This window comes from Emericellopsis atlantica (assembly GCF_019669845.1).
Source record: "Emericellopsis atlantica unplaced genomic scaffold F5Z01scaffold_2, whole genome shotgun sequence".
In the NCBI taxonomy this organism is placed as follows: domain Eukaryota; kingdom Fungi; phylum Ascomycota; class Sordariomycetes; order Hypocreales; family Bionectriaceae; genus Emericellopsis; species Emericellopsis atlantica.
Window position 1 is genome coordinate 269,311 of NW_025764704.1, and position 24,488 is coordinate 293,798.

Here is a 24,488-nt window from a genome sequence, read left to right on the forward strand (position 1 = left end):
AGGATGCCTTCTACATGTAATGACTACTCGGCCTCTTGACTAGTGCCACTCCTTCTCAACCTGTCGGGAATCTCGCCTTTCCTTTTGCATCTCGCTGTTAATCTCGCTTCGTAGCTTACTCATGCCCTGCAGCTTGGCCACTATGACCTCTGGGTCATCCTGGAGGAAGATGTTGTCGAATTGGCCTTGAACACTTGGGTATCCAGCTAGACATCTGCGTGCTTCTTTAAGTTGGCGCACACCTTCCGGGACGTCATCCGAAGTCGACATGAGTTGAGACAGGAGATCCTGGATCTTCTTCTGATTCTCGTCGTCGACTTGTTCCTATACTTGTGGTGAGCTCGAGCGTCCACTCCCAATGGTGGGTTCACCGCAACAAACGTACCTGGAGATCGAATGTGAACCTGACAGTGGGTTCCATCACCGTCTGCTTAAAGTCCATTTCGGGGTGCATCTCCTGCACATACTTCACCTCGTCCCTCTCCCCCCACGCTGAGAGGCTTTCCTCGCGCGTGCCGAGCTGTCGAAACAGCTCCAGGGGTTGCGAGCCGGCTTCTGTTCGCGGCATGTCTTTCATCAAGTTGTTGTAACGAGTGCTTGCTGATTCACTTGCCATTGTGAAGTTATAAGTTATGTTCGAAGAGTTACAGCCGTATAAAGTAGTCGAAGACGGCGATCGCCATGTCAGAGGCAGCTTGACAGCTATAAGTACTGGGGAACGAGGCGGGGCAAGATGAGTACGTAGTTAGACTGTATCCGTAGTTGAGACCGTGAGACGAGAGGGAGGGTGGAAATAGAGGGCGGGAGGATTCTCCGGCATGATTGTGGGATCACACGTGCATGTCATCCCAGCTTTCGTCAGGTTTACGTACAGCCTTGAACACAAGTACAACAGCGTCTTGGCATAGTTCCTGCGGAAGGATCAATTGAATCGCCAATGAAATATGTCGAATGCTTTCCCGGGTGCGGGAAACTTGTGGCACAATGGCAATTGTCAGCAACATGGCGTTCTGGGCATGGGCATTCCGTATCTGCATGGGTTAATTATCACGTCATCAGTCTAGCTTAACAGCCAGCTTCTTTTTGAGAGGGACATAAAAAACAGATGCATAGCTTGAAATCGATGTAGGAAATGGGCACTTTCGATATTTGCAATGTGAATAAAGTTCGTGGCTTGAGCTTGCGACTGTGTATCCAAAATTAAGGTAAAAGCTAAGAAACGTGGGAGACGAGAACGAGCATGACAGGAACCCCGCTTCACCCCCGCTGGGCCAGAGGCCGGGTACGATTTCTGAACCAATACTATACTATACGTACGTGCGTATAATGCGATGCATCGGGTTGGATCCTGATAAGAACTGCCTCACTGAAGTAGTTATACGCACCATGTCTAAACCTATCATGCGCAAGCACCAGAGCAGATGGAAAGCGCAACGCAGATACACAATAACCGGTGAGCACTCGCGTTGGAATTGTGCTTCTGGGTGTGTTGAATGGCCATGAAAGTTTGCCGACATCATGATAGTGCAATGCCGGCAACAGCAACACCCAGGCGAAGTCCCGTAAGCCAGAATGTGCGGAGGCATGGATAGAAATGAAGTAATTGAACATGAATAGCTGCTTTCGCCTTGGCTGTGCGCATCAGCGGCGCTGTCACTTCAGGTGCGTTGTTGCATGTAGGGTAACCTGAACCAGATTATACACCAGCCACTCAATTGTCACTCACACCTCCCAGCCACACTCCACACATCATCGCTGCCCAACGGCAACAGGAACACACGCACGTTCGTCTAAGACCAGCCACGGCGCCTGTCTCACCACGAGTCCCGTCCGACTACCAGGTTTCAACCTCGACGAATCTCGCACAGAACAAAGCGCATGAATTGCAATCACTCACGAACACTATCGCATGAAATACAACAGGGATGTACCCTCGAAGGGAAATACGTCATGCGGAAGCACTGTAGCAACGGGCCTCAACGTCAACAACAATGTCAATATTGACTGTGTCGCACGCACAGGGAGTAGCCTGACAGACAAGAAAAAAGCGACAAGAGATTGAAGATACACGTCACGGACCCGCCCATTCAGTATGATGCGCTTCGTTTTTCTGTTCTAGATTCTAGTGTGCGTGTTCCCAACCTCCTCACATTTATGCGCTCATGCTCTGATTGGTCCCTGAGGGCATCACCATGCAAGCACTACACCTGCATAAAACCCCCATCTCCCCGTCTAGCGCCAGCTCGTATACTCTCTCTTCGCCATCCCTCTTCTTTTTTCTCGGACCAAGCTTCACACGTTTGAGCCCAGTCGCGTCCGCGCGCATCGAAATCCAGGATGTTCTTCGCCATCTTCTTCGTGACCACTCGCATCTTGCAACTCCTGATTCTTGTAAGACCTCTGCCAGCCCCGGCTGGGCGCATCGCAACTGACAAAGAACAGATCCCCACGGTTGGCATGCTCGCCTGGTTCGTCGACAACTTCACCAAGGCCAATGCTCTCACGCCCGCCTCCATCCTTGTCCTCTTCATCGTCTCGACTCTCGCTTTGGCATGGGCCCTGTTCACCGTGTTCTCGTATCACCGGTCCAGTAGCAACGGTCGCTTCATTGCCTTGATCGACCTTGCCTTTGTCGGCGCCTTCATCGCTGGTGTTTACTATCTGAGGGGAATCGCAAGTGAGGATTGCACCACAGTCAGTGTTGGACGAGGAAACGACTGGACGGCCAATTTGGGGGATATCCAGGTCTCGGGCCCCGGCGCTAGCATCAGCTGGCGGACAGAGAAACGCTGCGCCATGCTGAAAGCTAGCTTCGCCTTTGGGATCATTGCTGCCATTCAGTTCTTCTGCACCGCGATCGCGGCCTTCTTCCATGGCGATGACCATGTCGAATATGCCAGGCGGGACCGTCACCACTCGAGCAGGCATTCGCACAGGAGAAGCCACTCGGGCTCGAGGCACTCGCACCACTCTCACAGGAGGGTTTATGTGTAGACGGATGTGGATTTGGGTATGGATGTGGAAATAGGTATATGACCAACGATTTCATGAGGTATATAGTTCTTTGGGTATCAATGCTTCTCTCCCTCACCAACGACGTAGCCGCGCGCCACGCCTCTTCTCCCCTCTTCCACGACTGTGCTTGCCTCATTGTTCTCCTGAAAGTCGCTGCCCAGACCTTGCCATGTCCGCCCTGAGCGGAGGAACTCAGCGCCCGGACTGGCAACGCCATTGATGCTCACGACCTCGCCGGGAGCTGCCCTTCTTATCAGTGCCTCTGAGTCGCCTGACTTTGTTTTCACGTCAGGAGAGTCCCGCACGGCTAACCGCATGGGCCGACTGTGGCTGACCAGCTTTCCCGTGCGCAGGTCGTACTCTGGCGGCATTGACTCTTCGCCTTCTACGCCTTCGTCTGCGTCGTGGACGTCGGCCGCATCATCCTCCCGTACCTCTAGCTTCTCTTCCTTTGGCTCTTTGGCGAGAGAAAGCTTCTCTATGCCACCCCACCATTCACCGCCCCATATACGGTCCTCCTCTTTCATCAAAGCGACTTCCATTTCAAATGGTGTTATCACTGGCCTCCAGTACCCGCTGTCCTCCTCAACGAGGCCCCCCTCCCAGCACCCGACTACCACCCATCCTTCCACTTCAGCAAAGTTGGCCAGTTTCGCGGGGTTGAGTCTTCCCACGACGACGGTATAGCTCTTTTTGCCTGCATCGGCGATTTTCCTCCTCAGGTTGTCTATTGAGGACACGGAATTGGCAATGGAGAGAGTATTGACCAGTATGCCAATGACCCCTGAAGACGCCAGGGAAAGAACGCGCGCGAAACGTCGGCGGAGCAAGCCAGCTGTGCGCATCGTGGGATTCTCGACGGTCGATGACTGCGCAGACAGCACGTGAAGAGATGCGAAGCGCGAGGACAGAGCGAGGAGAACGGATGTGGGTGGGTCGGACACGTGGAAGAGGGAATATGTCCTGAGATCGTCTGCCGTGAGGTCGAGGGGTATGCTTCTGTTTGGTATCAAGCCATTCGGGTCTCTGACCACCTCTGTCGGTTGGATGCCGGTGTAGCCCTTCTCTTTCAATGATTCGACGAGCGGAGCAACATGGTGATGATAGGTCAGGTCTGCCATGACAATCACCTTCGCAGCCTTGTCGGGAAATTCGGACTCGAACTTGTTGACAGCATCCGGGAGGTCCAGTTCCTGAGCAGTATAGACGTAGATGACCGGCAAGCGGCTTGTCGGGCTGAGGCACGCCCTCCCATAGTGCACAACAACCTCGGCCTCGACGTGTTCGGCTGCCACCTCGTCGACACAGCACGCGCTGTAGCTTGTATCAGCGAGGATGTGTACCTTTGCGTCTGGTGGTAATTGTTCCGAAAGAGCAGTTGATACAGCGGGGGCGTCCGGTAGCTGCGTGTCGGGAAACTGGAGAGCTATGCGCTTATACCCGCCTGCGACGAGGGAGTCGATCGTTCGAGGGATCTCGTAAATTCGAGACAGAACGTCCGCTGAAAGGGTTGACTTCTGAGCTGCGGGAAGCGGTGGCTCGGCTGTGAGGATGTGATCGTCCGGAGTCGATAGCACCGGTGGCGCAGCGAGGTCCGCCATCTTGTCGCGATGTGAACTGGGAGGTATCTTGAAGAGCCAGATCGTTTCAAAGGATAGCGGCAAGAAGTAGAAATAGGGTTGTCATTATCGTTGAAATACTGGAATGTGTCTCTTGGATTTTTTCGATGGAGGGGCAGACGGGTGCGGATGCGGGGTGTGCGTGCAAATGGCTGTACTTTTGGCAGGTGACGCGGTGCACATTTATTGAGATGCGCAAACTCGCCAGCTCAGTTCACAGTCGGAGGGCTGTGAACTGGAAACAAAGCATTCGAAGACAGATCCTATAATCAAATGAGACTCCCTTTTCGGGGAAGACCATGGGAAATACTACACAGATTGAAAAACTCATGGGCTTAACATCGCATGCACCCAGCGCTATCGCGAACGTGGGAGTCACCGAGCCACTACTCAACAGCTGCACCGTTTTTCAAAGATTCAAGAGGGCCAGGCATTCCAGCAGAGATGCAGCCTCAGTCACTACTTTCTCCATCTTTCGGGCAGATTAAAGTTCAGCAGCCGAGGTGAGTGACAGCTGCTTGAATCGCTTCACTGCCTAAATCGGAAGTCAGTGTATGCAGGGTGGACCCCGATACACGATTGAGTAACCGTCGCGGCGTGTAAGGGCCAGGACACCACCGGTGCCACTCGGGCACCTGGTCCAGGATTGAGTAAGACGTGTTTGCGGTGAAGGACTGAAATGCTTTCAGTACCAGCTGAGTCGCCGCTCTGTTCTCCCAGGTAATTTGAGCTCGAGTCCAACTACTGTCCTCACACTTCCAAGCTTCACCCAATTCCCAGTCATGGCGCATTACCTCAGCGGCCAGACCGTCGTTGTTGCTGGTGCTGGCATAGCTGGTTCTGCCTTCGTTGTGTCTCTGACCCAGAATTGGCCCTCCGATCATGTCCCTCCCACCATTGTCATGCTCGAACGCGATTCGCACAACACCGCTGCGCAACGGGAGGACTATAGCATCTCCTTGTCCGGATACGACGAGTGTGGCGGCCTGCCAGCACTAAGGAAGATGCATCTCCTCGAGAAGGTCCTCGATCAGGCGGTGACGGGAGTCCACCGCGGTTCTTTCAAAATTTGGGACAAGGACTGGAACGTCCAGCAATCCTTCCACCGTCAGCCCAGGGAGGGCATTCCCGTGGGCAGCCTTAGGATTACACGAAAGTCCCTTCGAAAGGTCCTTCATGAGGCTATCAGAGACGCGCGCAATGTATCCATACAATGGGACACAGAGTGTCGGAAGTTGTCAAAGCTGACAGACGGCAAGACCAGGGTGCTGTTTGAGCACAATGGGGAGCAGGGCCACGTTGATTGTAGCCTTTTCATCGCCGCGGACGGGGCCAGCAGTAAGATACGGCAGTCCCACCGGCCGGGCGATTCTCTGGACTATACAGGTGCTGTCCTAAGGGGTGGACTGGCTCGATTTGAAGAGACGCTCCCTCCACCACTGGATGCTGACTGGGGCTTTCAGATCTCGGGCGACGGAGTGTCCTGCTTCTACTCAGCTGTGGATCGTTGTTCTGTATTCTGGGGACTGGGCCATCTTGAAGACGAAATCAAAGACCCAGGAGAGAGAGCAGCCGAGAAGGTCATTGAAAGAGCTAGAGTTCTGGGGCAGGCTCTCGAGGAGCCGTTCAAGACTCTCGTGGATCGTACGGATGGGTCAGCAACGATGTGTATCAACGCGAAGGACAAACAGCCATTTCGACATGAGGACATCGATGAATTCCCACTCATCTTTATCGGCGACGCGAACCACGCGCTGAGCCCGTTTGCAGGGTTTGGTGGTAATCTGGCATTGAATGATGGATGGGATCTCGGTGAACTCCTCGTTGGCCACGCAGCGCTTGGAAGCGCAGTGCAGGCATACGACAGTCGCGCATGTCCGAGAGCATCTGAAATACTGTCAAGGTCAAGAAGGCAATTGAAGGCAGGACATCAGATAGGGGCCGGACGCGCTTGTGGGCGATAGATTGCCACGTTGGGTTGCACCATTCGAGGCGGAAGATGTGGTCAGAACTCGTAACAAGGAAAGCGGTGGATGATGGGACAGACAGTGTCAATTGGACAGTACCAGAAAGACTTCGGCGCCCATTCCGGCATCATGCACTGTGTGTCACCACTCAACGCGACTGGCGACGCGCCACGCGTGCACGCGGCTGGCTGCCCATCTCAATTTCAGCACAACCATCTTGTCACTTCTCATGACCTGCAACTTTGCTTGACTTAATCCGAATTCTCTGCGATCTGTCTAGTTGACTGTAATTGTTTTCGATTGCCTGCACACCCAACTCTCATTCCGTTGCCCGTCATGGCAGGGCCAACGCCTAATGCAAGCCGTAATCCGGCGAAGCCTCCAGCTTCAACCACGAACAAGTCTTCCACAATCAAGAAGCAGCGCTCAATCGCGTCCTTTTTCCAAAAGTCGTCCCCTGCCGCCGCTCCTGCATCTTCGCCACTCTCAGAAAAGGTCAACAGCCCCGTTCCCTATTTCCAAGAGTCCACCAATACCAACGCTCTCCAAAAGATGAAGAAGACGAAACTCGAAACGACCATGAATAGCGACGCCCTCGAAGTTCCGAGCTCTCAAGAGAACCAGATACCAAGTGACTTGCCATCACCCAGCACAGCGCCCACTCGTTCCAAGCCGAGCGCTGTCAAGCTTGAGATAGTGGGAAGCAGCCCCTCCCGGAAGGCGAAAAAGGTTGTTACGTACGCGGAATCGTCCGATGATGAGGAGCCATTTGCATATGGAGCATCGAGCTCACAGAGCAGACGTGCTAGAGCCACGGCTGTCGTGAAGGATGAGGACGATTTTGAAGTAGAAGAAGACGATGCCGCGGAAGACGATGGTATGCACACACTTCCCCGGTTGCAGACGCACGCTGACCTTGCAGACGACATCGATGACTTCGTTGCCTCTGACGACTCGGAACCAAAATCCAAAAAACGCAAAAGATCGACCAAGGCCGCCTCTTCAAGGAAGAAGCGGACACCTCCGCAGGATGAAGAGGTGTCCCTTGAAGACATCGAAGACGTCGACATGGAGGGACTGCTAGAAGATGTCCCAGCCTCCACAGCTTCACAATGGCACTACGACCCTGAAGGTGCCGAACAACCCGTCAAGGTCCCCGAGAGTAGGACAAAAGCGCCCGGTACCAAGCAAAAGGCCCATACCAGTGAGCCATCTGACCGCTATCCTTGGCTGGCTAAGATCCAGGACAAGGAGAGGAGGTCCCCCGGTGATCCCGATTACGATCCAAGGACAGTCTACATTCCTCCCCTCGCCTGGGGCAAATTCTCGCCTTTTGAGAAACAGTACTGGGAGATCAAGCAGAACCTCTGGGATACCATCGTCTTCTTCAAAAAGGGCAAGTTTTACGAGCTCTACGAGAACGATGCTACCATAGGCCACCAAGAATTTGACTTCAAGATGACCGATCGCGTCAACATGCGCATGGCGGGCGTTCCCGAAAGCTCACTAGACCACTGGGTCAACCAGTTCATCGCCAAGCAGTACAAGGTGGCCCGAGTCGACCAGATGGAAACCAACCTGGGAAAGGAGATGCGTGAGCGCCAGGACAAGAGTGGGAAGAAAGCAGACAAGGTCATCACACGTGAGTTGGCATGCGTGCTGACCGGTGGCACTTTGGTCGACGGCAGCATGCTCCAGGACGACATGGCAGCCTACTGCGTGGCGATCAAGGAATCATTGGTCGACGACTTGCCTGCGTTTGGTATCGCGTTCACCGACACTGCGACGGGTCGCTTCCACCTGTCTGGTTTTGTCGACGACGTGGACCGGACCAAATTCGAGACACTGATTGCCCAGACGGGCCCCAAGGAGCTCCTACTTGAGAAGTCCAAGGTTTCCACCAAAACCATGCGAATCTTGAAAAACAACGTCAGTCCCACGACCATATGGACACACATGAAGTCCGGCACAGAATTCTGGGACGCCGAAAGAGCGCGACGTGAGCTCACCGCAGGCGACTACTTTGACGTCTGGCCCGAGGCTCTACAAGAGCACAAAGATGAAGAGCTCGTCATGTCTGCCGTGGGCGCTCTCATTTCGTATCTCAAATTCCTCAAGGTGGAGCGGCCGCTCCTCACGCAGGGCAGTTTCGAGCGTTACAATCCCATACAGAAGAATGGCACGCTCATTCTAGACGGACAGACGCTCGTTAACCTTGAACTATTTTCCAACACTGCTAACGGCACCACCGAAGGGACGCTGTTCAGCTTGCTTAATAAGTGTGTGACGCCCTTTGGAAAGCGCATGTTCAGGCAGTGGGTAGCACACCCCTTGTGTGACATTCGCAAAATCAACGAGCGCCTGGATGCCGTGGAGATGCTCAACAAGGACTCATCTTTGCGCGAGCAATTTGCGTCCCAATTGACCAAAATGCCTGACCTGGAGCGCCTTATTTCCAGAATCCACGCTGGCGCGTGCAAAGCCGAAGAGTTCGTGCGTGTGCTGGAAGGCTTTGAGCAAATCGAATACACCATGGGGCTGTTGAGCACGTTCCAAGGTGGACATGGTGTCGTTGATCAATTGATCTCGTCCATGCCAAGCCTCGAGGAGCCTCTGAACTACTGGAAGTCTGCATTTGATCGCGAAAGGGCATGCAAAGACAAGCTGTTGATTCCTGAGCGTGGCATCGACGACGACTTTGATGCCAGTCTAGATCGCATGGATGAGATCAAGGCAGACTTGCACCAGTTGCTGGCGGAGCAAAAAGCTGCCCTCAAGTGCAAGACAATGAAGTTCACCGACGTTGGCAAGGAGATTTATCAGATGGAAACACCCAAATCAACCAAGGTCCCATCGGGCTGGCGTCAAATGTCAGCTACCAAGGACGTCAAGCGTTGGTACTTCCCCGAGCTCACCGCACTGGTGCGCGATCTGCAGGAAGCAGAAGAGACACATTCTCAGCTGGTCAAAGACGTTGCTTTGAGGTTCTTCCAGAAGTTTGACGTGGACTACGATACTTGGCTCAAAGCCATTCGCATCGTCGCCCAGCTAGATTGCCTCGTCAGCCTGGCCAAGGCATCCACCTCACTCGGCCAGCCATGCTGCCGCCCCGAGTTCGTGGACGAGGAACGCAGTCTTGTCGAGTTCGTCGAGCTCCGACATCCGTGCATGATCAACAATGTGGACGACTTTATCCCGAACGACATCAAGCTTGGAGGCGAGCAAGCCAAGATCAACCTCCTCACAGGCGCCAACGCAGCAGGCAAATCGACGGTGCTCCGCATGTCCTGCGTTGCTGTCATCATGGCACAGGTCGGCTGTTTTGTTCCAGCAGTGTCTGCCCGCTTGACACCTGTTGACCGTATCATGTCGCGCCTCGGAGCCAACGACAACATTTTCGCGGCGCAGTCCACCTTCTTTGTGGAGCTCTCGGAAACCAAAAAGATTTTGTCCGAGGCCACGCCTCGATCCCTCGTCATCCTCGACGAGCTGGGCCGCGGTACCAGCTCGTATGACGGTGTCGCCGTGGCACAGGCTGTTCTGCATCATGTGGCGTCGCACATTGGGTGCGTTGGGTTCTTCGCAACGCACTATCACTCCCTCGCCACCGAGTTTGAGAGTCATCCAGAAATTTATGCTCGCCGCATGCAGATTCACGTTGATGATGAGAACCGCCGGGTGACCTTTCTCTACAAGCTCGAGGACGGTGTTGCTGAGGGATCCTTTGGTATGCACTGCGCAGCAATGTGCGGCATCTCAGGAAAGGTGATTGAGCGAGCAGAGGTGGCTGCTCGAGAATGGGAGCACACCAGTCGCCTGAAGGACAGTCTCGAGAAAGCCAAGACAGGTTGCTACATACCACTCGGCGTGCTGAGCGATGTAGGTGGTTTGCTCGGCGACAAGGGGGACTTTGGCCCAGGAGGTATGGATGTCTTGCTCAGAGCTATTGATGCATTGTAAGAAACTTGAACAGGGCGCTACATATTTTGGGACTTGCACCGTTTTGTGGGAACGGCGTTTGCTACATACCAGGTTCGGACTATCTATAGGGGTAGATAGGGGCAGATCGTTTGCTCCGAATAATACGATATGACAAAGGCCTGGCTCTCTGCAACCTGAGACCACGTGGCAAGCACCTTGGCAAGAAACTGGCGCCTCCTCAGGGGTTGATCAGGAGGTGGCGACACCTCTCAACAAGCCGCAGGCCAGCGCGTGCCAGCATTTCTTCTTTATGACGAAAAACAATTTGTTTAAAACTGTTGCGCAAAGCCAGTTATAAAGAATTCCGGACGCCGCGACGAAAACGAAAACTGGACGCCATAACATGACCAAACAAAATACTCGCAAACCAAACCAAGTTTTCTCGGACTTCTTAGCAGTCGAGCCATTTCCGCCAGTCGGTCACTCAGAGAGAGACGCGTTAGAGAGTGTCAACGGGGGACTGGGTTGCCGCCTTGGGCTGCGCCGTCTTCTTCGCAGCCGCCTTCTTTGGAGTTGCCTTTGTAGCGCGTCTCGAGGGCTTCTCAGTGACCTGAGGGGGCTCATTCGCGTGAATGGTGTCGTTCTTGGGCTCCTCCTTGGGAGTGCGCATATCTTGTGCTGTGGCCTTTTTGGGCGAAGCTTTCTTGGGTGTCGCCTTGGCTTTGGACTTTGTCTTTGACTTGGGCGCCTCGTCGACATGGTTGTCCTGCTGTTGGTCTGCCTTCTTAGGGGTGGACTTTCGTCTTGGTTTCTTCGCGACCGGCTCCATGTTCTCTTCCTCGGCCTCTGACTCGTAGTCGGGCAAGGGGAGAGGCTCCTCGACACCCTTGCTAGACCTTGCCCTCTTCTTCCCGGCCGGTGCAGCCATGTAACTCTCCACGACGGTGACGGTTGGCTCCCCCACGGGAGCGACCTCTTCATCGTCATGCGCTGCGACAGGTCGGTAGTTGGGATCGTCGATCTTGCGCTTCCTTTTGCTCTGTGCCGCCGTTGACCCGTCTTGGGGATTTTGAGGACTGCCCATCAGAGGTTCCCCTTCTTCGCCTTCGTCGGGTTCGTCTCCATCAGACGAGCTGTCGCTGTCCGAGGGATGGTAGTTGCAGTCACCTGCTGCCCCTCTCTTCCTCAGCACTCTCTTGCCCCGTGGCCGAGACGAGTCGTCTTCAACATTGGAAGTCTGAGGATCGTCTGGCGATGGCGTGAGGTCATGATGCACGGGGGAGTGGGATCCATTTTTTTGATCCTCATCCAAGCATGCCTCTTGCATCACGACATCCTCAGCCAACATCGTTGAAGTGCTTTGTTCCAAGGGTCGAGCGTCAGCATGAAATTGCGCAGGCTTGAAGATTGAGTCGCTCCCGGTGCTGCGATACTGGCATTCGCTCAAGGTAAGGCCGAAGCGGTTGGGCCACTCTTGTGGGAAATGCGCCCAAGGGAGGAAAAGCCATTCCTCTTTGGCATCGTCGAGAACGCACCAGTAGCCGCGACCAATATACTCGGTGCGGCCGTCGCCAATATCAGCAAGGTGCAGCCATGCGTCGCTCGGTGCTGAGAAGCGCTCGCTCTTTCTGGGCGTGATGGGAGCCTCCTCGGGCTTGACCCTTCTGAATGTGTAAAGCGGCCGATGCGGCCGTCGGGGCATACCCGCCTCACGGGCTTTGGCGGTTGCAATCATGTCAGGCACAGACCAGAGGACTTCCAGAGCTTTGCTGATGTACTTGTTGTCTTCGGCCGTCTCCAGAGTACTAAAGGCCCTCTTCTGCCAGGCTGCAACATCAGTCGACGCGGCAGTGTGACGAGCGCGCACAAGACGAGTCAGCTGCTTCCCGTAGCGCGGACCCCAGACAGTGCTCTTCTCTGGCAGGGAGCATGACATCGCCTCGTCGTTTGGTACGCGCGTCATGACAGCAGTACGCTTCGGAAGCCGCAGCCGAATGTTGAACCACTCCTCTTCGGTTGTTGCAGGATGGATATAGTACGTCAGAGGGGCTACACCAGCATCGAGCCAACCTTCCTTTGCTGGATTCGGAATTCGACAGCTGATCTTCAGACTATACCCTTCGAGGTCACTGTAAACCTCGCCGGCCAACTTCCAAAGGTTGCTGATTGAGTGTCCCAGCCAGGGCAGCTCGACATGATAGCATTCGCCGACGGGCCAAGACCTTGTCACGAAGGGATATGGCATGTAGCCAAAATCACAACGTGCCAGGATACGGCCATGCTGGTTCGTTGGCCAACAGGGATATAGGATGACGGGACCCCGAGCATCCTCTGCCTTCTTGACTATGTCTTCGACACGAGGCCACCACTCCGACTGATCCTGCGTTGAGCCTGCAATGGGAAGAATGACTTGCTGGGATAGGATCTCCCTGGAGTATCCCATACTCTCTGTCTTCAGCCACTCTGGGTCAGTATAGGCCTGAGGTGGCAGAAGTAGGAAGCTGGTGTTTCCCATGTCATTGTCTCCCTCTCCCACCTGACCAAACGATGATTGCAAAACATTCGTCGTTGATGCAATGCGCTTGGCGGCCTCGAGCAGCTGCTCAGTCTTGCTTCTGGTGCCAAAGGTGGATCTCAGGGGGAGCCTCGCTTCCCCCTCTCGAGGTGGCGGGTAAAGCCCTGGCAGGACGACCAAGCCTTGACTGCCAGTACACACCATTCGAAGCGCAGGCTCGGTAGAATTGTTTGATGGCGCTTTGTCTCGCATGTGGCGTCGGAACAGAGAGAGGTCAGCTGGCGACGGGACGTGGAGACTGCTGATCAAGCCGCTGCGACCCAAGGTGCTAAGTTTTCCGTATTCATCCATAAAGTACATGCAGAGCAAGTTGATGTCGGTAGAAGATCCTTCCGAGTCAAAGTCTTCGATGACCTTGAGCGCCTCGTGCCAGTATGCTCGGTAGAGATTCATGTCAATTTCGTTAAAAGGGGCGAACGCTGCTTTGGGAGCTGCCAGATAGGCAACACCACTTTTACTGCCCAAGGAGGTGATGTTGTACAGCACCTCATGCTCAGCTGGCTCTGGCGCTTGTCGCCGACTGTTGAGAAAGTCCCAGACGCCCTTGCCGCTGGGCCACGCGGCCTCAGCTGTGAATGCAGTGTATTGTTCGCTTTGACGGCGGCAGACGAATGCCCAGACCTTGTTTCTCCCCGCATATTCGGGCGGTAGGTCACTGCCTTCTAGAAACGTACGGAAGTCCTCCTCGTGGAAGCCGGCAAAGGGATTCCCTGGCCAGTCTAGGGGCGGCAGCTGGCGCTTGACAATTCCTTTCGCGGCGTTGTTTTGGCCAAAACGCGTGTCGATACGCATGAGGAAGTACTCTGGCTCGCTCTCGCTCGGATCCGCGGAAAGAAGGCGTCGAACGGCGTTGTTGAAATCATTGTCCTTCTTGATGTTGAACTTGACCTTGCCCTGGAAACCATAGAGCCAGTATACATTAGGATCATGCGAGCCGGAGCTGAATTGTCCAGCTGGTGCGGCAGCCTTAGGCGCCTTGACGGGGCCAGATCGCTTGCTGCGGGAGCTTTGATCCTCTGCGGCAGATGCAATCTGCTTTGCGTCTCCAGCTCTGTCCCGAATATTGAATTCCCGGGTCATTTTCTGATGGGGGAACCTTGACGGTACGTTTGGTGGCGGTGATGCAAGGCCATCGGAATCCGAATAGTTGTCTAGAAACTCCATAGGCTGGCTGTTGCGATCTTCATCCACGACGACATCGCCACGCAAGTCGTCGGCGGGAAGGGACATGAATTCTGTCTTAGTGGCGAATGTGAGGCTGTAGATAGAATGAAGAAGCTGCAGAAGGAATGAGAAGTGTAGGTAGTGCTGAGGAAGTTTGGTATATACGGAGACTTAGCTGGATGTCAGACTGCGAGCTCTAGGTCTTTTGAGGTTGAATGCGTCTTCTTCGGCATTCATTTCAGGAAGGAATGAATGCTATATTTATCTCAGGCGTGCTTACCTTTGTCCTGGTGTGACGAAGGGTTCGCGAGCTCGGGGAGGTGGTCTGTGCCCAGAGACAAAGGAGAAGGCTTCCATCATCTGCACGACTTGGCCATCTAAGTATTTGAAGGTCTGTGCTCAATAGAAGCAGAAGAATGTGAAACTAAACCAGCCTTTCGCTTCGCCATTCGGCGCAGCTTGGGGCTTTTCTTAGGTACCACCATTTCAGATGCCAGCCCACACATGCGGAATGGATGGCCACAACCCATTCACTCCTCAGGTTATACCGCGGATCTGTGACACTTACTAACTGATGGATACCATGAAACCGAATGCACTGTGCTGAGTCCCTGCGTGGCGCTAGAATTTGATTGAGCGGCGCTGGATTCAGGCGAAAGTGTGGGATGGAGTGACTGCTGGCTCCCAGTCCCTGGCTTCACATGATCGCCAAGGCATAAAAAATCTAAAAAATGTAGTAATCTTCCTTCCTACTTTACACTTTCGATATTCACCTAAGCCCCCCTTCTCCTCTTCATCTCTACCATCGCCATAGGGTTGGGGGTGATGACAAGATCGACCTCCATGTTTGGTGGCCTAGGCCCTCCCTTTTGCTCGATGTCACCCTTGAGGCGGATATCCCAGTTCATGAGAAGCTCGATCAAGATGATTTTGATTTCATTGGCAGCGAAGAAGCGCCCAGGGCAGGTATGGTTTCCGTAGCCGAACACAAGCGACTCGGGACCAGCTGTGGCGAACTGGTGACGAGCCTCCTTACCAGGCATGTTGCGGAGCTTGTAGAAGCGCATGCCGTCGAACTTCTCAGGGTCGACATAGTCAGGTGGGTTGTACTCAGGCGAGTAAGTAGTAGTCTTGGGGTTGGTGTGGACATCGTACGAAGGGAAACAGATACGGGTGCCCTTGGGGAGCTTGTGACCAGTAGAGAGCTGCAAGTCAGCGGTGCAGATGCGTGTACCCGAGGCTGTCATTGCAATTAGTGGTGCTCCTGCATATCAACGGGGAGAAACATACTGTAGATGGGAGGGTTGAAGCGCTGAGATTCCTTCATGAAGCTATCCAGCTTACGCAGCTTGTTGATGCTGTCCTTCTTGAGACGAATGTACCCTTCTTCATCGATAATTTCACCGTCGGTCTTGCGAATCTCCTCAATCTCTGCACGCAGGGGCTTGAAGTATTCAGGCTTGGTGACCAGGTCGAGAATGGCGTGGGTAGTGGCCATGGACGAGGTGTGGACGGCGGCGAAGGACAAGACCATTTGGTTGAGAGCCAGGTTTTCGGGGTCGTTGCGAAGATGCTCGGGCGTGTACTTGAGGAGCCATTCAATGAAGTTGCCTTCTTCGTCGCCAGTCTCTTCGTTGCGAAGCTTCTCTTTGACCGACTCCTTTGCCAGTTGGGCCTGCATAATGGGTGCCAGCATCTCACCACCGCGAGTCCGGTGGTGAGTCAGCTTCTTAATCTCAGGCAATGAGGAGGTCACCCAGGGGCGCTTCCATTGAGGGTAGTCGCGAACAGCATTGCGAGCTTTGACGCAGTCTATCGTGTAGTTGATAGTCGACTGCATCCACTCTTCCTCACGACTGAGAGGGCGACCAACGAAGACACGACCACTTAAAAGGGCGACGATGCGAAGGACCTTCATATACAGAGGGAAGGGTGTCCAGTCCTTGCAGGGACCGGATTCCTTGTCGAAGGAGTAGCGGACCTCATCCTGGAGATCAGGCAAAGTGCTGACAATGTGACGTGTAAGATCCACGCGGACAGCCTGGATCATTTCTGGGCGGTGGTCGCCGATGCCAGTGTAATGGGCGAAGAAGTTGCGCTGGTGCTCCTTTGTGAAGGACACTACGCTCTCAGGCAGGTTGCGGACCTCGTCTTGGATCTTAATGGGTAGGACGACAATGGGAGGCTCCATGGGCAGAATAAAAGGCTGATCCGGGTACTTGCGCGCGCCACCAACAATGTCTTCCTTGGTGATCTTGGCGCCGGGGGTGCCGCAGACCGGCAGGTCGAGCTTGGCCGGCTTGTTCCATGAATAGTGAACGATGAACGCAACGACCAAGATGGCCACAGCGCTGGAGAGCGCATGGATAGAAAGGAGGGTGTCGCGCAGCGTGACATCGCTAGTGACGGTGTCGAAAGTGGTGTTGGCCATGGTTGCTGGTTTCGCTCAGGTCCAGTCACTGGATGTGGGATGGCTTCACGAAAGATGATTGATGAACTTCTGAGCAATTAATAAGTACTTATAAGGCACAGTGATTCGCATAACATACATAATCAATATTTGATGATCTGCTAGTGGCCATGAACAGTCCGACACTTGACCGAGGGCAGGTGGACGAAATGCGCCGAACCAAATGCACCGACTCTCCTCGCCATGCCAACTCGGATCTGCCACAACGTGAACACTAGACGACGTAATCAAGGATTGGCGGAAAGAATCTAAAAGAGGATTGAAAGATGCAAAGTCCGAAAAAGTCCGTGGTCTGCTAGAAAGAGGCCCATGCTCGCATCTGATCTCTTTCACACGGTCCCTTACATCCTCCCCTGTCTCCTTTTGTACATACCAAGTTTTCTTCACCACAATACCGCCCAAAATGGCTTTTGGCGCAATTCCACCTCCGCATGTGACCGACTGGTTCCAGCCAGTGTATGATGCTACTTTTCAATTCGGTGGCGTCTGCTGGACACTATGCTACATCCTCATCGCACGCGAGGGTCTCAAGACAAAGTCCTACGGCATGCCTCTGCTCGCCCTCGCGAACAACTTTGCCTGGGAAATGGTTTACGCTCTCTATGTGGTAGATGAGCCCTTTGAGAAGACAGCCATGGCCATCTGGATGGTCATCGACACGCCCATCATCTACTCGACGATTCTGCACGGTGCCTTTGAGTGGAACCACGCGCCGGCTGTGAGGAAAGGATTGACACACATCTTCATCGCATTGCTCGCTACGTGTGCAGCGGCCCATTGGGCATGGCAGGACTGGTGGATCGGCATGGCCGTCGCCACAGGGCAGAAGCCAGATCTTACCCAGATGGCCTACTGGGCTGTGAGCATGTGTCAGTTACTGGTGTCCACAATGTCACTGGCCATGCTGTTGGTGAGACAGCACACAGGCGGTGTCTCCTGGACTATTTGGTACGTTTAAAGGAGGACAAGGATTAGAATAACGATACTAACTTTGACAAGGCTACTCCGCTTTCTCGGCACTGGGATCGGCCTCAACTTCAACTATTGGTGGGCGTGGTACACCTGGCCCGAGGCCCACGGGTACTTCATGAGCCCTCCTGCCATCTTCATCTGGGGCCTTACCACTGTGTGTGACATTGTGTACGGGTTCGTCTTCTGGAATGTCAAGTCTACTGAGAGAGACCTGCCAGACGGTCGAAAGGTGGCTGGGTTCCACCACCAGATTGTCAAGCCAAAGAACTTGGGGTGAACAAGCGGCTGGAGGGAAAGGCAGTATATTAAACGCAGCGTGCAGACAATGTACAATATTCCAGTCGAGTGTGTGGGTTGGACGGTCAGACACAACGGAGTCAATGCATCCATCATTGGACAACTTCTACAATCAAAGAGAACAGTTAAATGAGGTACTCGTTATCTCCAAGTCCACCCCGCTCATACGAAGTCTAAGAAGAATGGCTAGTCAGGCAGTGATGGTCTTTGGTTCAGACAAGCGGAACGACAACAAGAGAAGCACTCCACCCGTTTTTCAGGGAATCAACGCAAGATCAAGAATCAGATGTCAATCGATAGAAAATAATGATAAAGATTGCACCCTGTCTAGGAGAATATCTCGGTTACATAACGATTCGCCTTCAACCCCTGAAACCAATCTTCGCTCGCCCGTGTGCTATCCGTGCCATTCACCTCCAAATAAATCCGCTTCATGACATCCTCAACACTTCTTCCGACCCCCGCTCCGCCACAAACGTACATTCTTGCATGGCCTCCAAACATGCCCTTCTTGATCAGGGCACGCTCGTTCCATATGCGGTCTTGAACGTGTTTGCATCCATTAGCTGCATCAGCGTCTCTTGAGAAAGCATAGAATAGCTTGACGATTCCTTTCTGTTCCCACTGTTGAAACTCTTCATACAGTAGGGCATCACGCTCTGGGTGGCGGCATCCAACAAACAGAAGTGCCGGAGCGAGCTTTTTGCCCTGTTTGGCTTCAAAGGCGCGCTCTTCCACAAATCCTCGGAAAGGAGCCAGCCCGGTCCCCGCACATGCCATGATGATGGGCATGCTTTCCGGGTCCGGGGGAGGATGGAACAGTCGGAGAGCAGGTTTGACCGTAACGTGTACTCGATCGCCTGCGCTGAGGTTGGCGAGATATGTAGAAGCAACGCCCAGGAACCGCCGGCCAGTGCCCGAGTACGCCTCGCCATTGAGCACTGTCCATATCAAGACAGCCTTCGACGGATCTGCGTGGGGCGAAGATGCGATGGAGTATTGACGGGATCGCATAGGCGGCAGCATTCCAATGAAGGTTGATAGGGATACATCTGCCTCTGGGAATTGCTCTAAGACGTCCAAGACTGAGAGGCGCTTCAGTGCAATAGAAGTGTCGAATGTGGCCTCGAGATCGAGCAGCTTTTGCTTTGCTGGAGGGCAGGCTATCGCTGCTGCAATTTTCTGGATGTTCTGGCCATGTTAGTGAATAGGCCTTTTCGAAGACCTCAAATACAAATACACACCTTGCGGGTCGCTGGTTGACTCAGTTCGACATAACCTCCGAATAGATCCTTGGCTGAGATCTGCTTGCCCGTGGGAAGCGACGTGTTGGCACCTGATGGGATCGTGAGAAGAGCATCCCATGGTAACTGGGCCCACGACAGAGCTCGCCTCACTGTGCTCCAGTCATTCAGGGGTAGAACAGCCAAGTGGTCGCCAGCCTTGTATTCCATGTCATCTGGGAGCTTCAGAACGAGCATCCTCTTCTGGGGCTCGCCCTCAGCCGTCAGGACCAGGTTTTCAAGGACGAGTGCCTCGTCCGCCTTCACCTGCAAATCTTCTGTGCGACTGGAGCGGTCGACGTGGACATCGAATCCAACCTCGCACGCCATGTCCTGCTGGTCGACGCCTAGTGCCGCCCACAGCTTCTCGTCCTGCCAAGACTCAAAGTCGCTGAAGATGTCGCCTACAGTGACATCTCCCAGACCAGTATCGGTAATCCTCTTTGCACCCGCCCGCGAGAGCTCAGCGTCGATCAGTTTGGGTACCCGGTGGAATGTGGAAACGTAGTCTTTGTTGCCGCAACCATACACGGCATACTTGACTCCCTGTAAGGAACCAGCTGCAGCTTTCTCAATCCATTTGACAAAGTCGGCGGCGTTGCTTGGTGGCTGTCCGTTGTAACTGGGCGACACAATAACGACAGGCTGGTCTGTTGGCAGCTTCTCTACCGCAGAATCAAGGGTCTGGATGGATGCTTCGTATCCCTTGGCGCTTGCTGCACGGGCGAGTGAATGGGCCATGGCCTCACAGGTGCCAGAGTCAGAGCCGTATAGGATGCTCAGGGGCCTAAGCTCCCGGTGCGTTGTTGCCAAGGACGAAGAGCGCGTCTTCTCATTAAGGCCGTTGCTTCGGGCGCTCCCGTGGAGAGTCTTCTCCAGTTCCAAAGCAGTCACATGGTCCCTTAGTGTGGCATACATAAACATATTCCCCGGTTTGATGGTAAGTGTTTGCTTGATCACCAACTGATAGTCGGGATCACGAAGTCTGAAGTTGAAGTTCTGAAGCAGCATGGCGAGGATAAGGAGGCTCTCCTGCCATGCAAATGAACGGCCAATGCAACCGCGAATACCATTGCCGAAAGGCTTCCATGAATTTGCTGGCAAGGCATTGAACTTCTCTTCGGTCATCCTCTCCGGCTTGAATTCATCGGCATCATCGCCCCAAACGGCTGGGTCGCGCTGCATCTCGACGAGCAGGGCGACGACACCCTGGCCGCGTGAGACTTCGAATCGCCCGCCCCCGATGGTAGTTTTCTCAATGTTGAGATCAGGTCGTGTGTGGAAGGTTATGACTGGCGCTGTGGGATGCAGACGCAGCGTCTCGCGTAGACCGGCTTCGATGTAGGGAAGCTTGGACATGTGTTCAAGCGTCACGGGGCCGCGTCCAATCACCTCATCAACCTCAGCCTGAGCCTTTTCGAAGACGTCTGGACGAGTGAGAAGGTAGTAGAAGTAGAACGACAATAGTGCAGATGTTGTCTCGTGGCCGGCGATGAGAAAGACAATCATGTTGTTCAGAATGCTCTCGTCGGAGAGACCCTCACCAGTCTTCGGATCACGCCCATTGATCATAGCGGTGAGGAGATCCTTCTTCTGGTACCCAGGGTTGGCTCGACGCTCCTCCAGAATCTCACTCGCAATCTCTTTCATCACGGCGATTTGGTGGTTGTAGTTCTTCAGGGAGCCGCGCATGATGTAGTCGTTGACAAAGGGGGGCCTTACGGCTCTTTTCCCGGATTCGGCTAGAACCTCAAGCATGGACCCAACAAAAGGGTTCATCTCGTCGCGGTAAAAGCTGTTGAACCGGGTGCTCATGCTGCAGAGGGCAATCGCGTCCAGTGTCAGTCGTGTAAAGTCGGAGGACACATCAATGGCTTCCTTTGGGCCAAAACGCGCCCATTTGGTGACTTGTTGAGAAGCAATGTCGTGCATCTCGTCAAACATGTCTCGAATGGCCAAGGGTCCAAAGGCTGCGCTGTCAGTCTCAGTCTGGCTCTCGATAGTGTGCGGCAGACATACCAGGCATGAGAATCTTGTGGGTGATATGCCAGTTATGCTCGTCCGAGTGAGCAGTGAACAAAGAGTCGGCACAGACATTTCGAAGCTGTGCTAAAGGTCCAGAGACCTGCTTGGTGAACCGCGATTCATCTGACAGCTCATTCACGAGGTTGCGACTCGAAACGAACAACTTGGCCGTGCCACCGACGCTAAGCTTGTAGATCTCGCCATACTCTTTGGCAATGCGTCCTAGACATTGGACAGCATCGACTGGATCAATGTCCAAGATGTTGCCAATGACGGGCAAGCCCTTGGGGCCTGGTATAGTCTCTGTCATTGTGGATGTTATGGTGCGGGTGAAGCGACCCGCGCTCAGTCTTGATGACAGGAATATCGATCAGTCCAAGCACGAGGAGCTCTAATGGCCATCATGCCGAACGTCCGACATCATTTCGCCACTAACACTTAGTAAACCGTCTTTGCGGCGGATTGGGTGTCGTCGGTGAATTTCGTAGTACAAACCGAAACACTCCGCACAAACTCACCGAGAAAGCAAGGCATCAACTAGTGATAAAGTGATACATATATCGAAAGACGATACAAAGTCCAGTGTCTTTCATAATCATCAAAAATTCAAATCATCACAATCATGTCTATCCCCGAGAAGACCACAGTTCTAGTCATTGGCGGCGGCCCTGGTGGCTCGTATGCTGCCTCTTGTCTGGCCCGCGAGGGCATCGATGTTGTCGTTCTGGAGGGTGACAAGTTCCCTCGCTACCACATTGGCGAGTCCATGCTGGCATCTATGCGACACTTGCTCAAGTTTGTCGAGCTCGACACCAAGTTCGACCAGTACGGTTTCGTCAAGAAGCCTGGTGCTGCCTTCAAGCTCAACAAGAACAAGCGTGAAGGATACACCGACTTCCTGGCGGCGGGTGGCCCCAACAACTATGCCTGGAACGTCGTCCGTTCCCAGGCGGACAACCTCATGTTCCAGCACGCCGGTGAGAACGGTGCCAAGATCTTCGATGGCGTTCAGGTCAAGAGCATCCAGTTCGAGAACCCTACCACTGTTGCCGAGGGCGAGCCCAACCTGAACCCTGGCAAGCCCATCTCTGCCACATACCAGTTCAAGGAGACCAAGGAGCAGGGTACCATCAACTTCGACTATGTGGTCGACGCCTCTGGCCGCATTGGTATCCTCAGCACCAAGTACATGAAGAACCGCCGTTACAACCAGGGCCTCAAGAACATTGCTAACTGGTGCTACTGGGAAGGATGCAACGAGTACATGCCTGGTACTCCTCGCCAGAACTCTCCCTTTTTCGAGGCTCTGCAGGACGAGTCCGGCTGGGCCTGGTTCATCCCTCTGCACGACGGTACCGTGTCTGTCGGTGTTGTCATGAACCAGAAGCTCGCTGGTGAGAAGAAGAGCGCGGCTGGCATTGACTCGACACAATTCTACCACGAGTCGCTCAAGCTGGCGCCCAACCTGTTGGATCTCATTGGCAACGGCAAGTTCAAGAGCAACGTCAAGACGGCGTCTGACTACTCATACTCGGCCTCGTCTTACGCCTTTCCCAACGCCCGCATTGTTGGCGACGCTGGCTGCTTCATTGACCCCTACTTCTCGTCTGGTGTCCACCTGGCTCTGACTTCCGGTCTTGCTGCTGCCACTACCATCTGCGCCTCTATTCGTGGTCAGATTGCCGAGTCTGACGCCGCCGAGTGGCACTCCAAGAAGTTCTCGGATGCCTATACTCGCTTCCTGCTGGTCGTCCTCTCCGCGTACAAGCAGATCCGTCACCAGAATGAGCCGGTGCTGTCCGACTTCAACGAGGACAATTTTGACCGTGCCTTCTCTTTCTTCCGCCCCATCATCCAGGGCACTGCTGATGCCGCCAACAACAAGCTGTCGCAGGAGGAACTCAACAAGACCCTCGACTTTTGTGCCTTTGCTTTTGAGCCTGTGACCAGCGAGGACGACCGCGAGAAGGCCATGGATGCCATGAAGGAGGCCATTGACAACGGCACTGGCTACCACCCTGATTTGTCGCCCGAGCAGCTCAAGGCTGTCAACCACATTCGCGCCCGGAGAATGATGCGCACCGAGGACACCATCAACATGAACAGCTTCGGCACGGACGCCATCAACGGCTTTGTGCCCAACTTGGTCAAGGGCCAGCTCGGCCTCAAGAAGCAGGAGGAGAAGATGGGCGGAGAGGCCATGGCCACCGGCGCCACTGGCCACGCTGAGGGGATCAATGGAATGGGTGGAATGAACGAAGTCGCTGAGGGGATCAAGGTCTAGAATTGGCATTTTCGGTTCGGCGGACTAATGAGTGATGCACATTTGTCTGTCAGGACTTATGATTTATGTGTACATAGACTTTCTTTTGTTAGCATTTGCCTGAACAATACTACTAGACATCTCTGATATATTCCATCTTATTCTTTACTGTTATGGGATATTTTTACAGCCGCCTAACAATCAATAATCGTGAATTCTCGTCTGTGCGCGGTGACAGAGGGCAATGCAAGACATGCTGCCTACCCTGTGCCTACGGGTATTCGCGGAGCAAGCAAACCGTTGATGCACGGTTATAGCATCGAGAGCGTGTCGGCTATGATTGGGGGGAGAATTCGTCGTACTCGCCGAAACCAAAAGAGTCCTAGATAGGATGTGTACATGTAGCATTTTGAGTTTGCGTTGCCAAGTCGTGGACAGACGCTGAAGTGCCCGATGTTTGGCAAATGAATTCGTGTCGACCGAACTCGACAGCCAGGCCCATAAAAGCAATGAGGACAGAATTAGAGGCCCTGAAAGGGCCTCACAATCACCGCAATCATCGAAAATCGGCTGAGGATCTGTATCTCTCACAGTCATTGACAATTGTAGCCACGTGTGGCCTCAGACCATTGTGGAATCACGGGCACGTTTCGCCGTTGCATGAGGCGTGGCTTTATCTGCAATGCCACTTTGATGATGTACGTCTGTAGGATTCCCCGAAAACGAGACGACACCTGCATGGACGAACAAGCCCAATCAGAAAGTGTATTCTCCCAGAAACCCCAGCACCACAGTACCAGGGTAGCATGCACATGCGGTGAGTCGGCGACAAGGCATCAGATGCATGGTCCTTTCGTAGAAGCTTAAAAACTGACTCCTGTGATGTGCGTGCTTGTTCAGTGGACCTACAGGGAAAG

At 53.9% G+C, this 24,488-nt stretch overlaps 10 protein-coding genes across 10 annotated transcripts; 5 read left to right on the forward strand and 5 right to left on the reverse strand.

Moving 5' to 3' along the window:
• Positions 1–39: 39 nt before the first annotated feature.
• F5Z01DRAFT_632472 (uncharacterized protein) lies at positions 40–616 on the reverse strand (the record flags this gene model as incomplete). Its single annotated transcript, XM_046261862.1, has 2 exons — positions 40–324; positions 386–616. 2 exons carry the CDS (start codon positions 614–616, stop codon positions 40–42), a joined length of 516 nt encoding a protein of 171 aa, XP_046122316.1.
• A 1,721-nt stretch (positions 617–2,337) lies between these two features.
• F5Z01DRAFT_670113 (uncharacterized protein) lies at positions 2,338–2,994 on the forward strand (the record flags this gene model as incomplete). Its single annotated transcript, XM_046264513.1, has 2 exons — positions 2,338–2,391; positions 2,443–2,994. The coding sequence occupies 2 exons, from the start codon at positions 2,338–2,340 to the stop codon at positions 2,992–2,994; spliced, it is 606 nt and encodes a 201-aa protein (XP_046122317.1).
• A 38-nt stretch (positions 2,995–3,032) lies between these two features.
• F5Z01DRAFT_195852 (putative diphthamide synthesis protein-domain-containing protein) lies at positions 3,033–4,756 on the reverse strand. Its single transcript, XM_046258040.1, has one exon. It carries the CDS (start codon positions 4,614–4,616, stop codon positions 3,072–3,074), a length of 1,545 nt encoding a protein of 514 aa, XP_046122318.1. The 5' UTR covers positions 4,617–4,756; the 3' UTR covers positions 3,033–3,071.
• A 513-nt stretch (positions 4,757–5,269) lies between these two features.
• On the forward strand, positions 5,270–6,704 carry F5Z01DRAFT_195848 (uncharacterized protein). The gene has a single exon (XM_046258039.1). It carries the CDS (start codon positions 5,417–5,419, stop codon positions 6,596–6,598), a length of 1,182 nt encoding a protein of 393 aa, XP_046122319.1. The 5' UTR covers positions 5,270–5,416; the 3' UTR covers positions 6,599–6,704.
• Positions 6,705–6,807: 103 nt separating this feature from the next.
• On the forward strand, positions 6,808–10,704 carry F5Z01DRAFT_717063 (DNA mismatch repair protein msh6). Its single transcript, XM_046266536.1, has 2 exons — positions 6,808–7,478; positions 7,524–10,704. Exons 1-2 carry the CDS (start codon positions 6,938–6,940, stop codon positions 10,559–10,561), a joined length of 3,579 nt encoding a protein of 1,192 aa, XP_046122320.1. The 5' UTR covers positions 6,808–6,937; the 3' UTR covers positions 10,562–10,704.
• Positions 10,705–13,965, reverse strand: F5Z01DRAFT_643157 (uncharacterized protein). Its single transcript, XM_046262694.1, has one exon. It carries the CDS (start codon positions 13,887–13,889, stop codon positions 11,022–11,024), a length of 2,868 nt encoding a protein of 955 aa, XP_046122321.1. The 5' UTR covers positions 13,890–13,965; the 3' UTR covers positions 10,705–11,021.
• A 1,039-nt stretch (positions 13,966–15,004) lies between these two features.
• F5Z01DRAFT_643160 (cytochrome P450) lies at positions 15,005–16,595 on the reverse strand. Its single transcript, XM_046262695.1, has 2 exons — positions 15,552–16,595; positions 15,005–15,501 (listed from the first exon to the last, which is right to left on the reverse strand). Exons 1-2 carry the CDS (start codon positions 16,450–16,452, stop codon positions 15,035–15,037), a joined length of 1,368 nt encoding a protein of 455 aa, XP_046122322.1. The 5' UTR covers positions 16,453–16,595; the 3' UTR covers positions 15,005–15,034.
• Positions 16,596–17,134: 539 nt separating this feature from the next.
• Positions 17,135–17,980, forward strand: F5Z01DRAFT_689703 (uncharacterized protein; the record flags this gene model as incomplete). Its single annotated transcript, XM_046266090.1, has 2 exons — positions 17,135–17,679; positions 17,731–17,980. 2 exons carry the CDS (start codon positions 17,135–17,137, stop codon positions 17,978–17,980), a joined length of 795 nt encoding a protein of 264 aa, XP_046122323.1.
• A 347-nt stretch (positions 17,981–18,327) lies between these two features.
• Positions 18,328–21,618, reverse strand: F5Z01DRAFT_733026 (P450 family fatty acid hydroxylase; the record flags this gene model as incomplete). Its single annotated transcript, XM_046266732.1, has 3 exons — positions 18,328–19,191; positions 19,245–21,253; positions 21,303–21,618. 3 exons carry the CDS (start codon positions 21,616–21,618, stop codon positions 18,328–18,330), a joined length of 3,189 nt encoding a protein of 1,062 aa, XP_046122324.1.
• A 230-nt stretch (positions 21,619–21,848) lies between these two features.
• Positions 21,849–23,607, forward strand: F5Z01DRAFT_643164 (uncharacterized protein). Its single transcript, XM_046262696.1, has one exon. It carries the CDS (start codon positions 21,931–21,933, stop codon positions 23,590–23,592), a length of 1,662 nt encoding a protein of 553 aa, XP_046122325.1. The 5' UTR covers positions 21,849–21,930; the 3' UTR covers positions 23,593–23,607.
• The last annotated feature ends 881 nt before the right edge of the window (positions 23,608–24,488 follow it).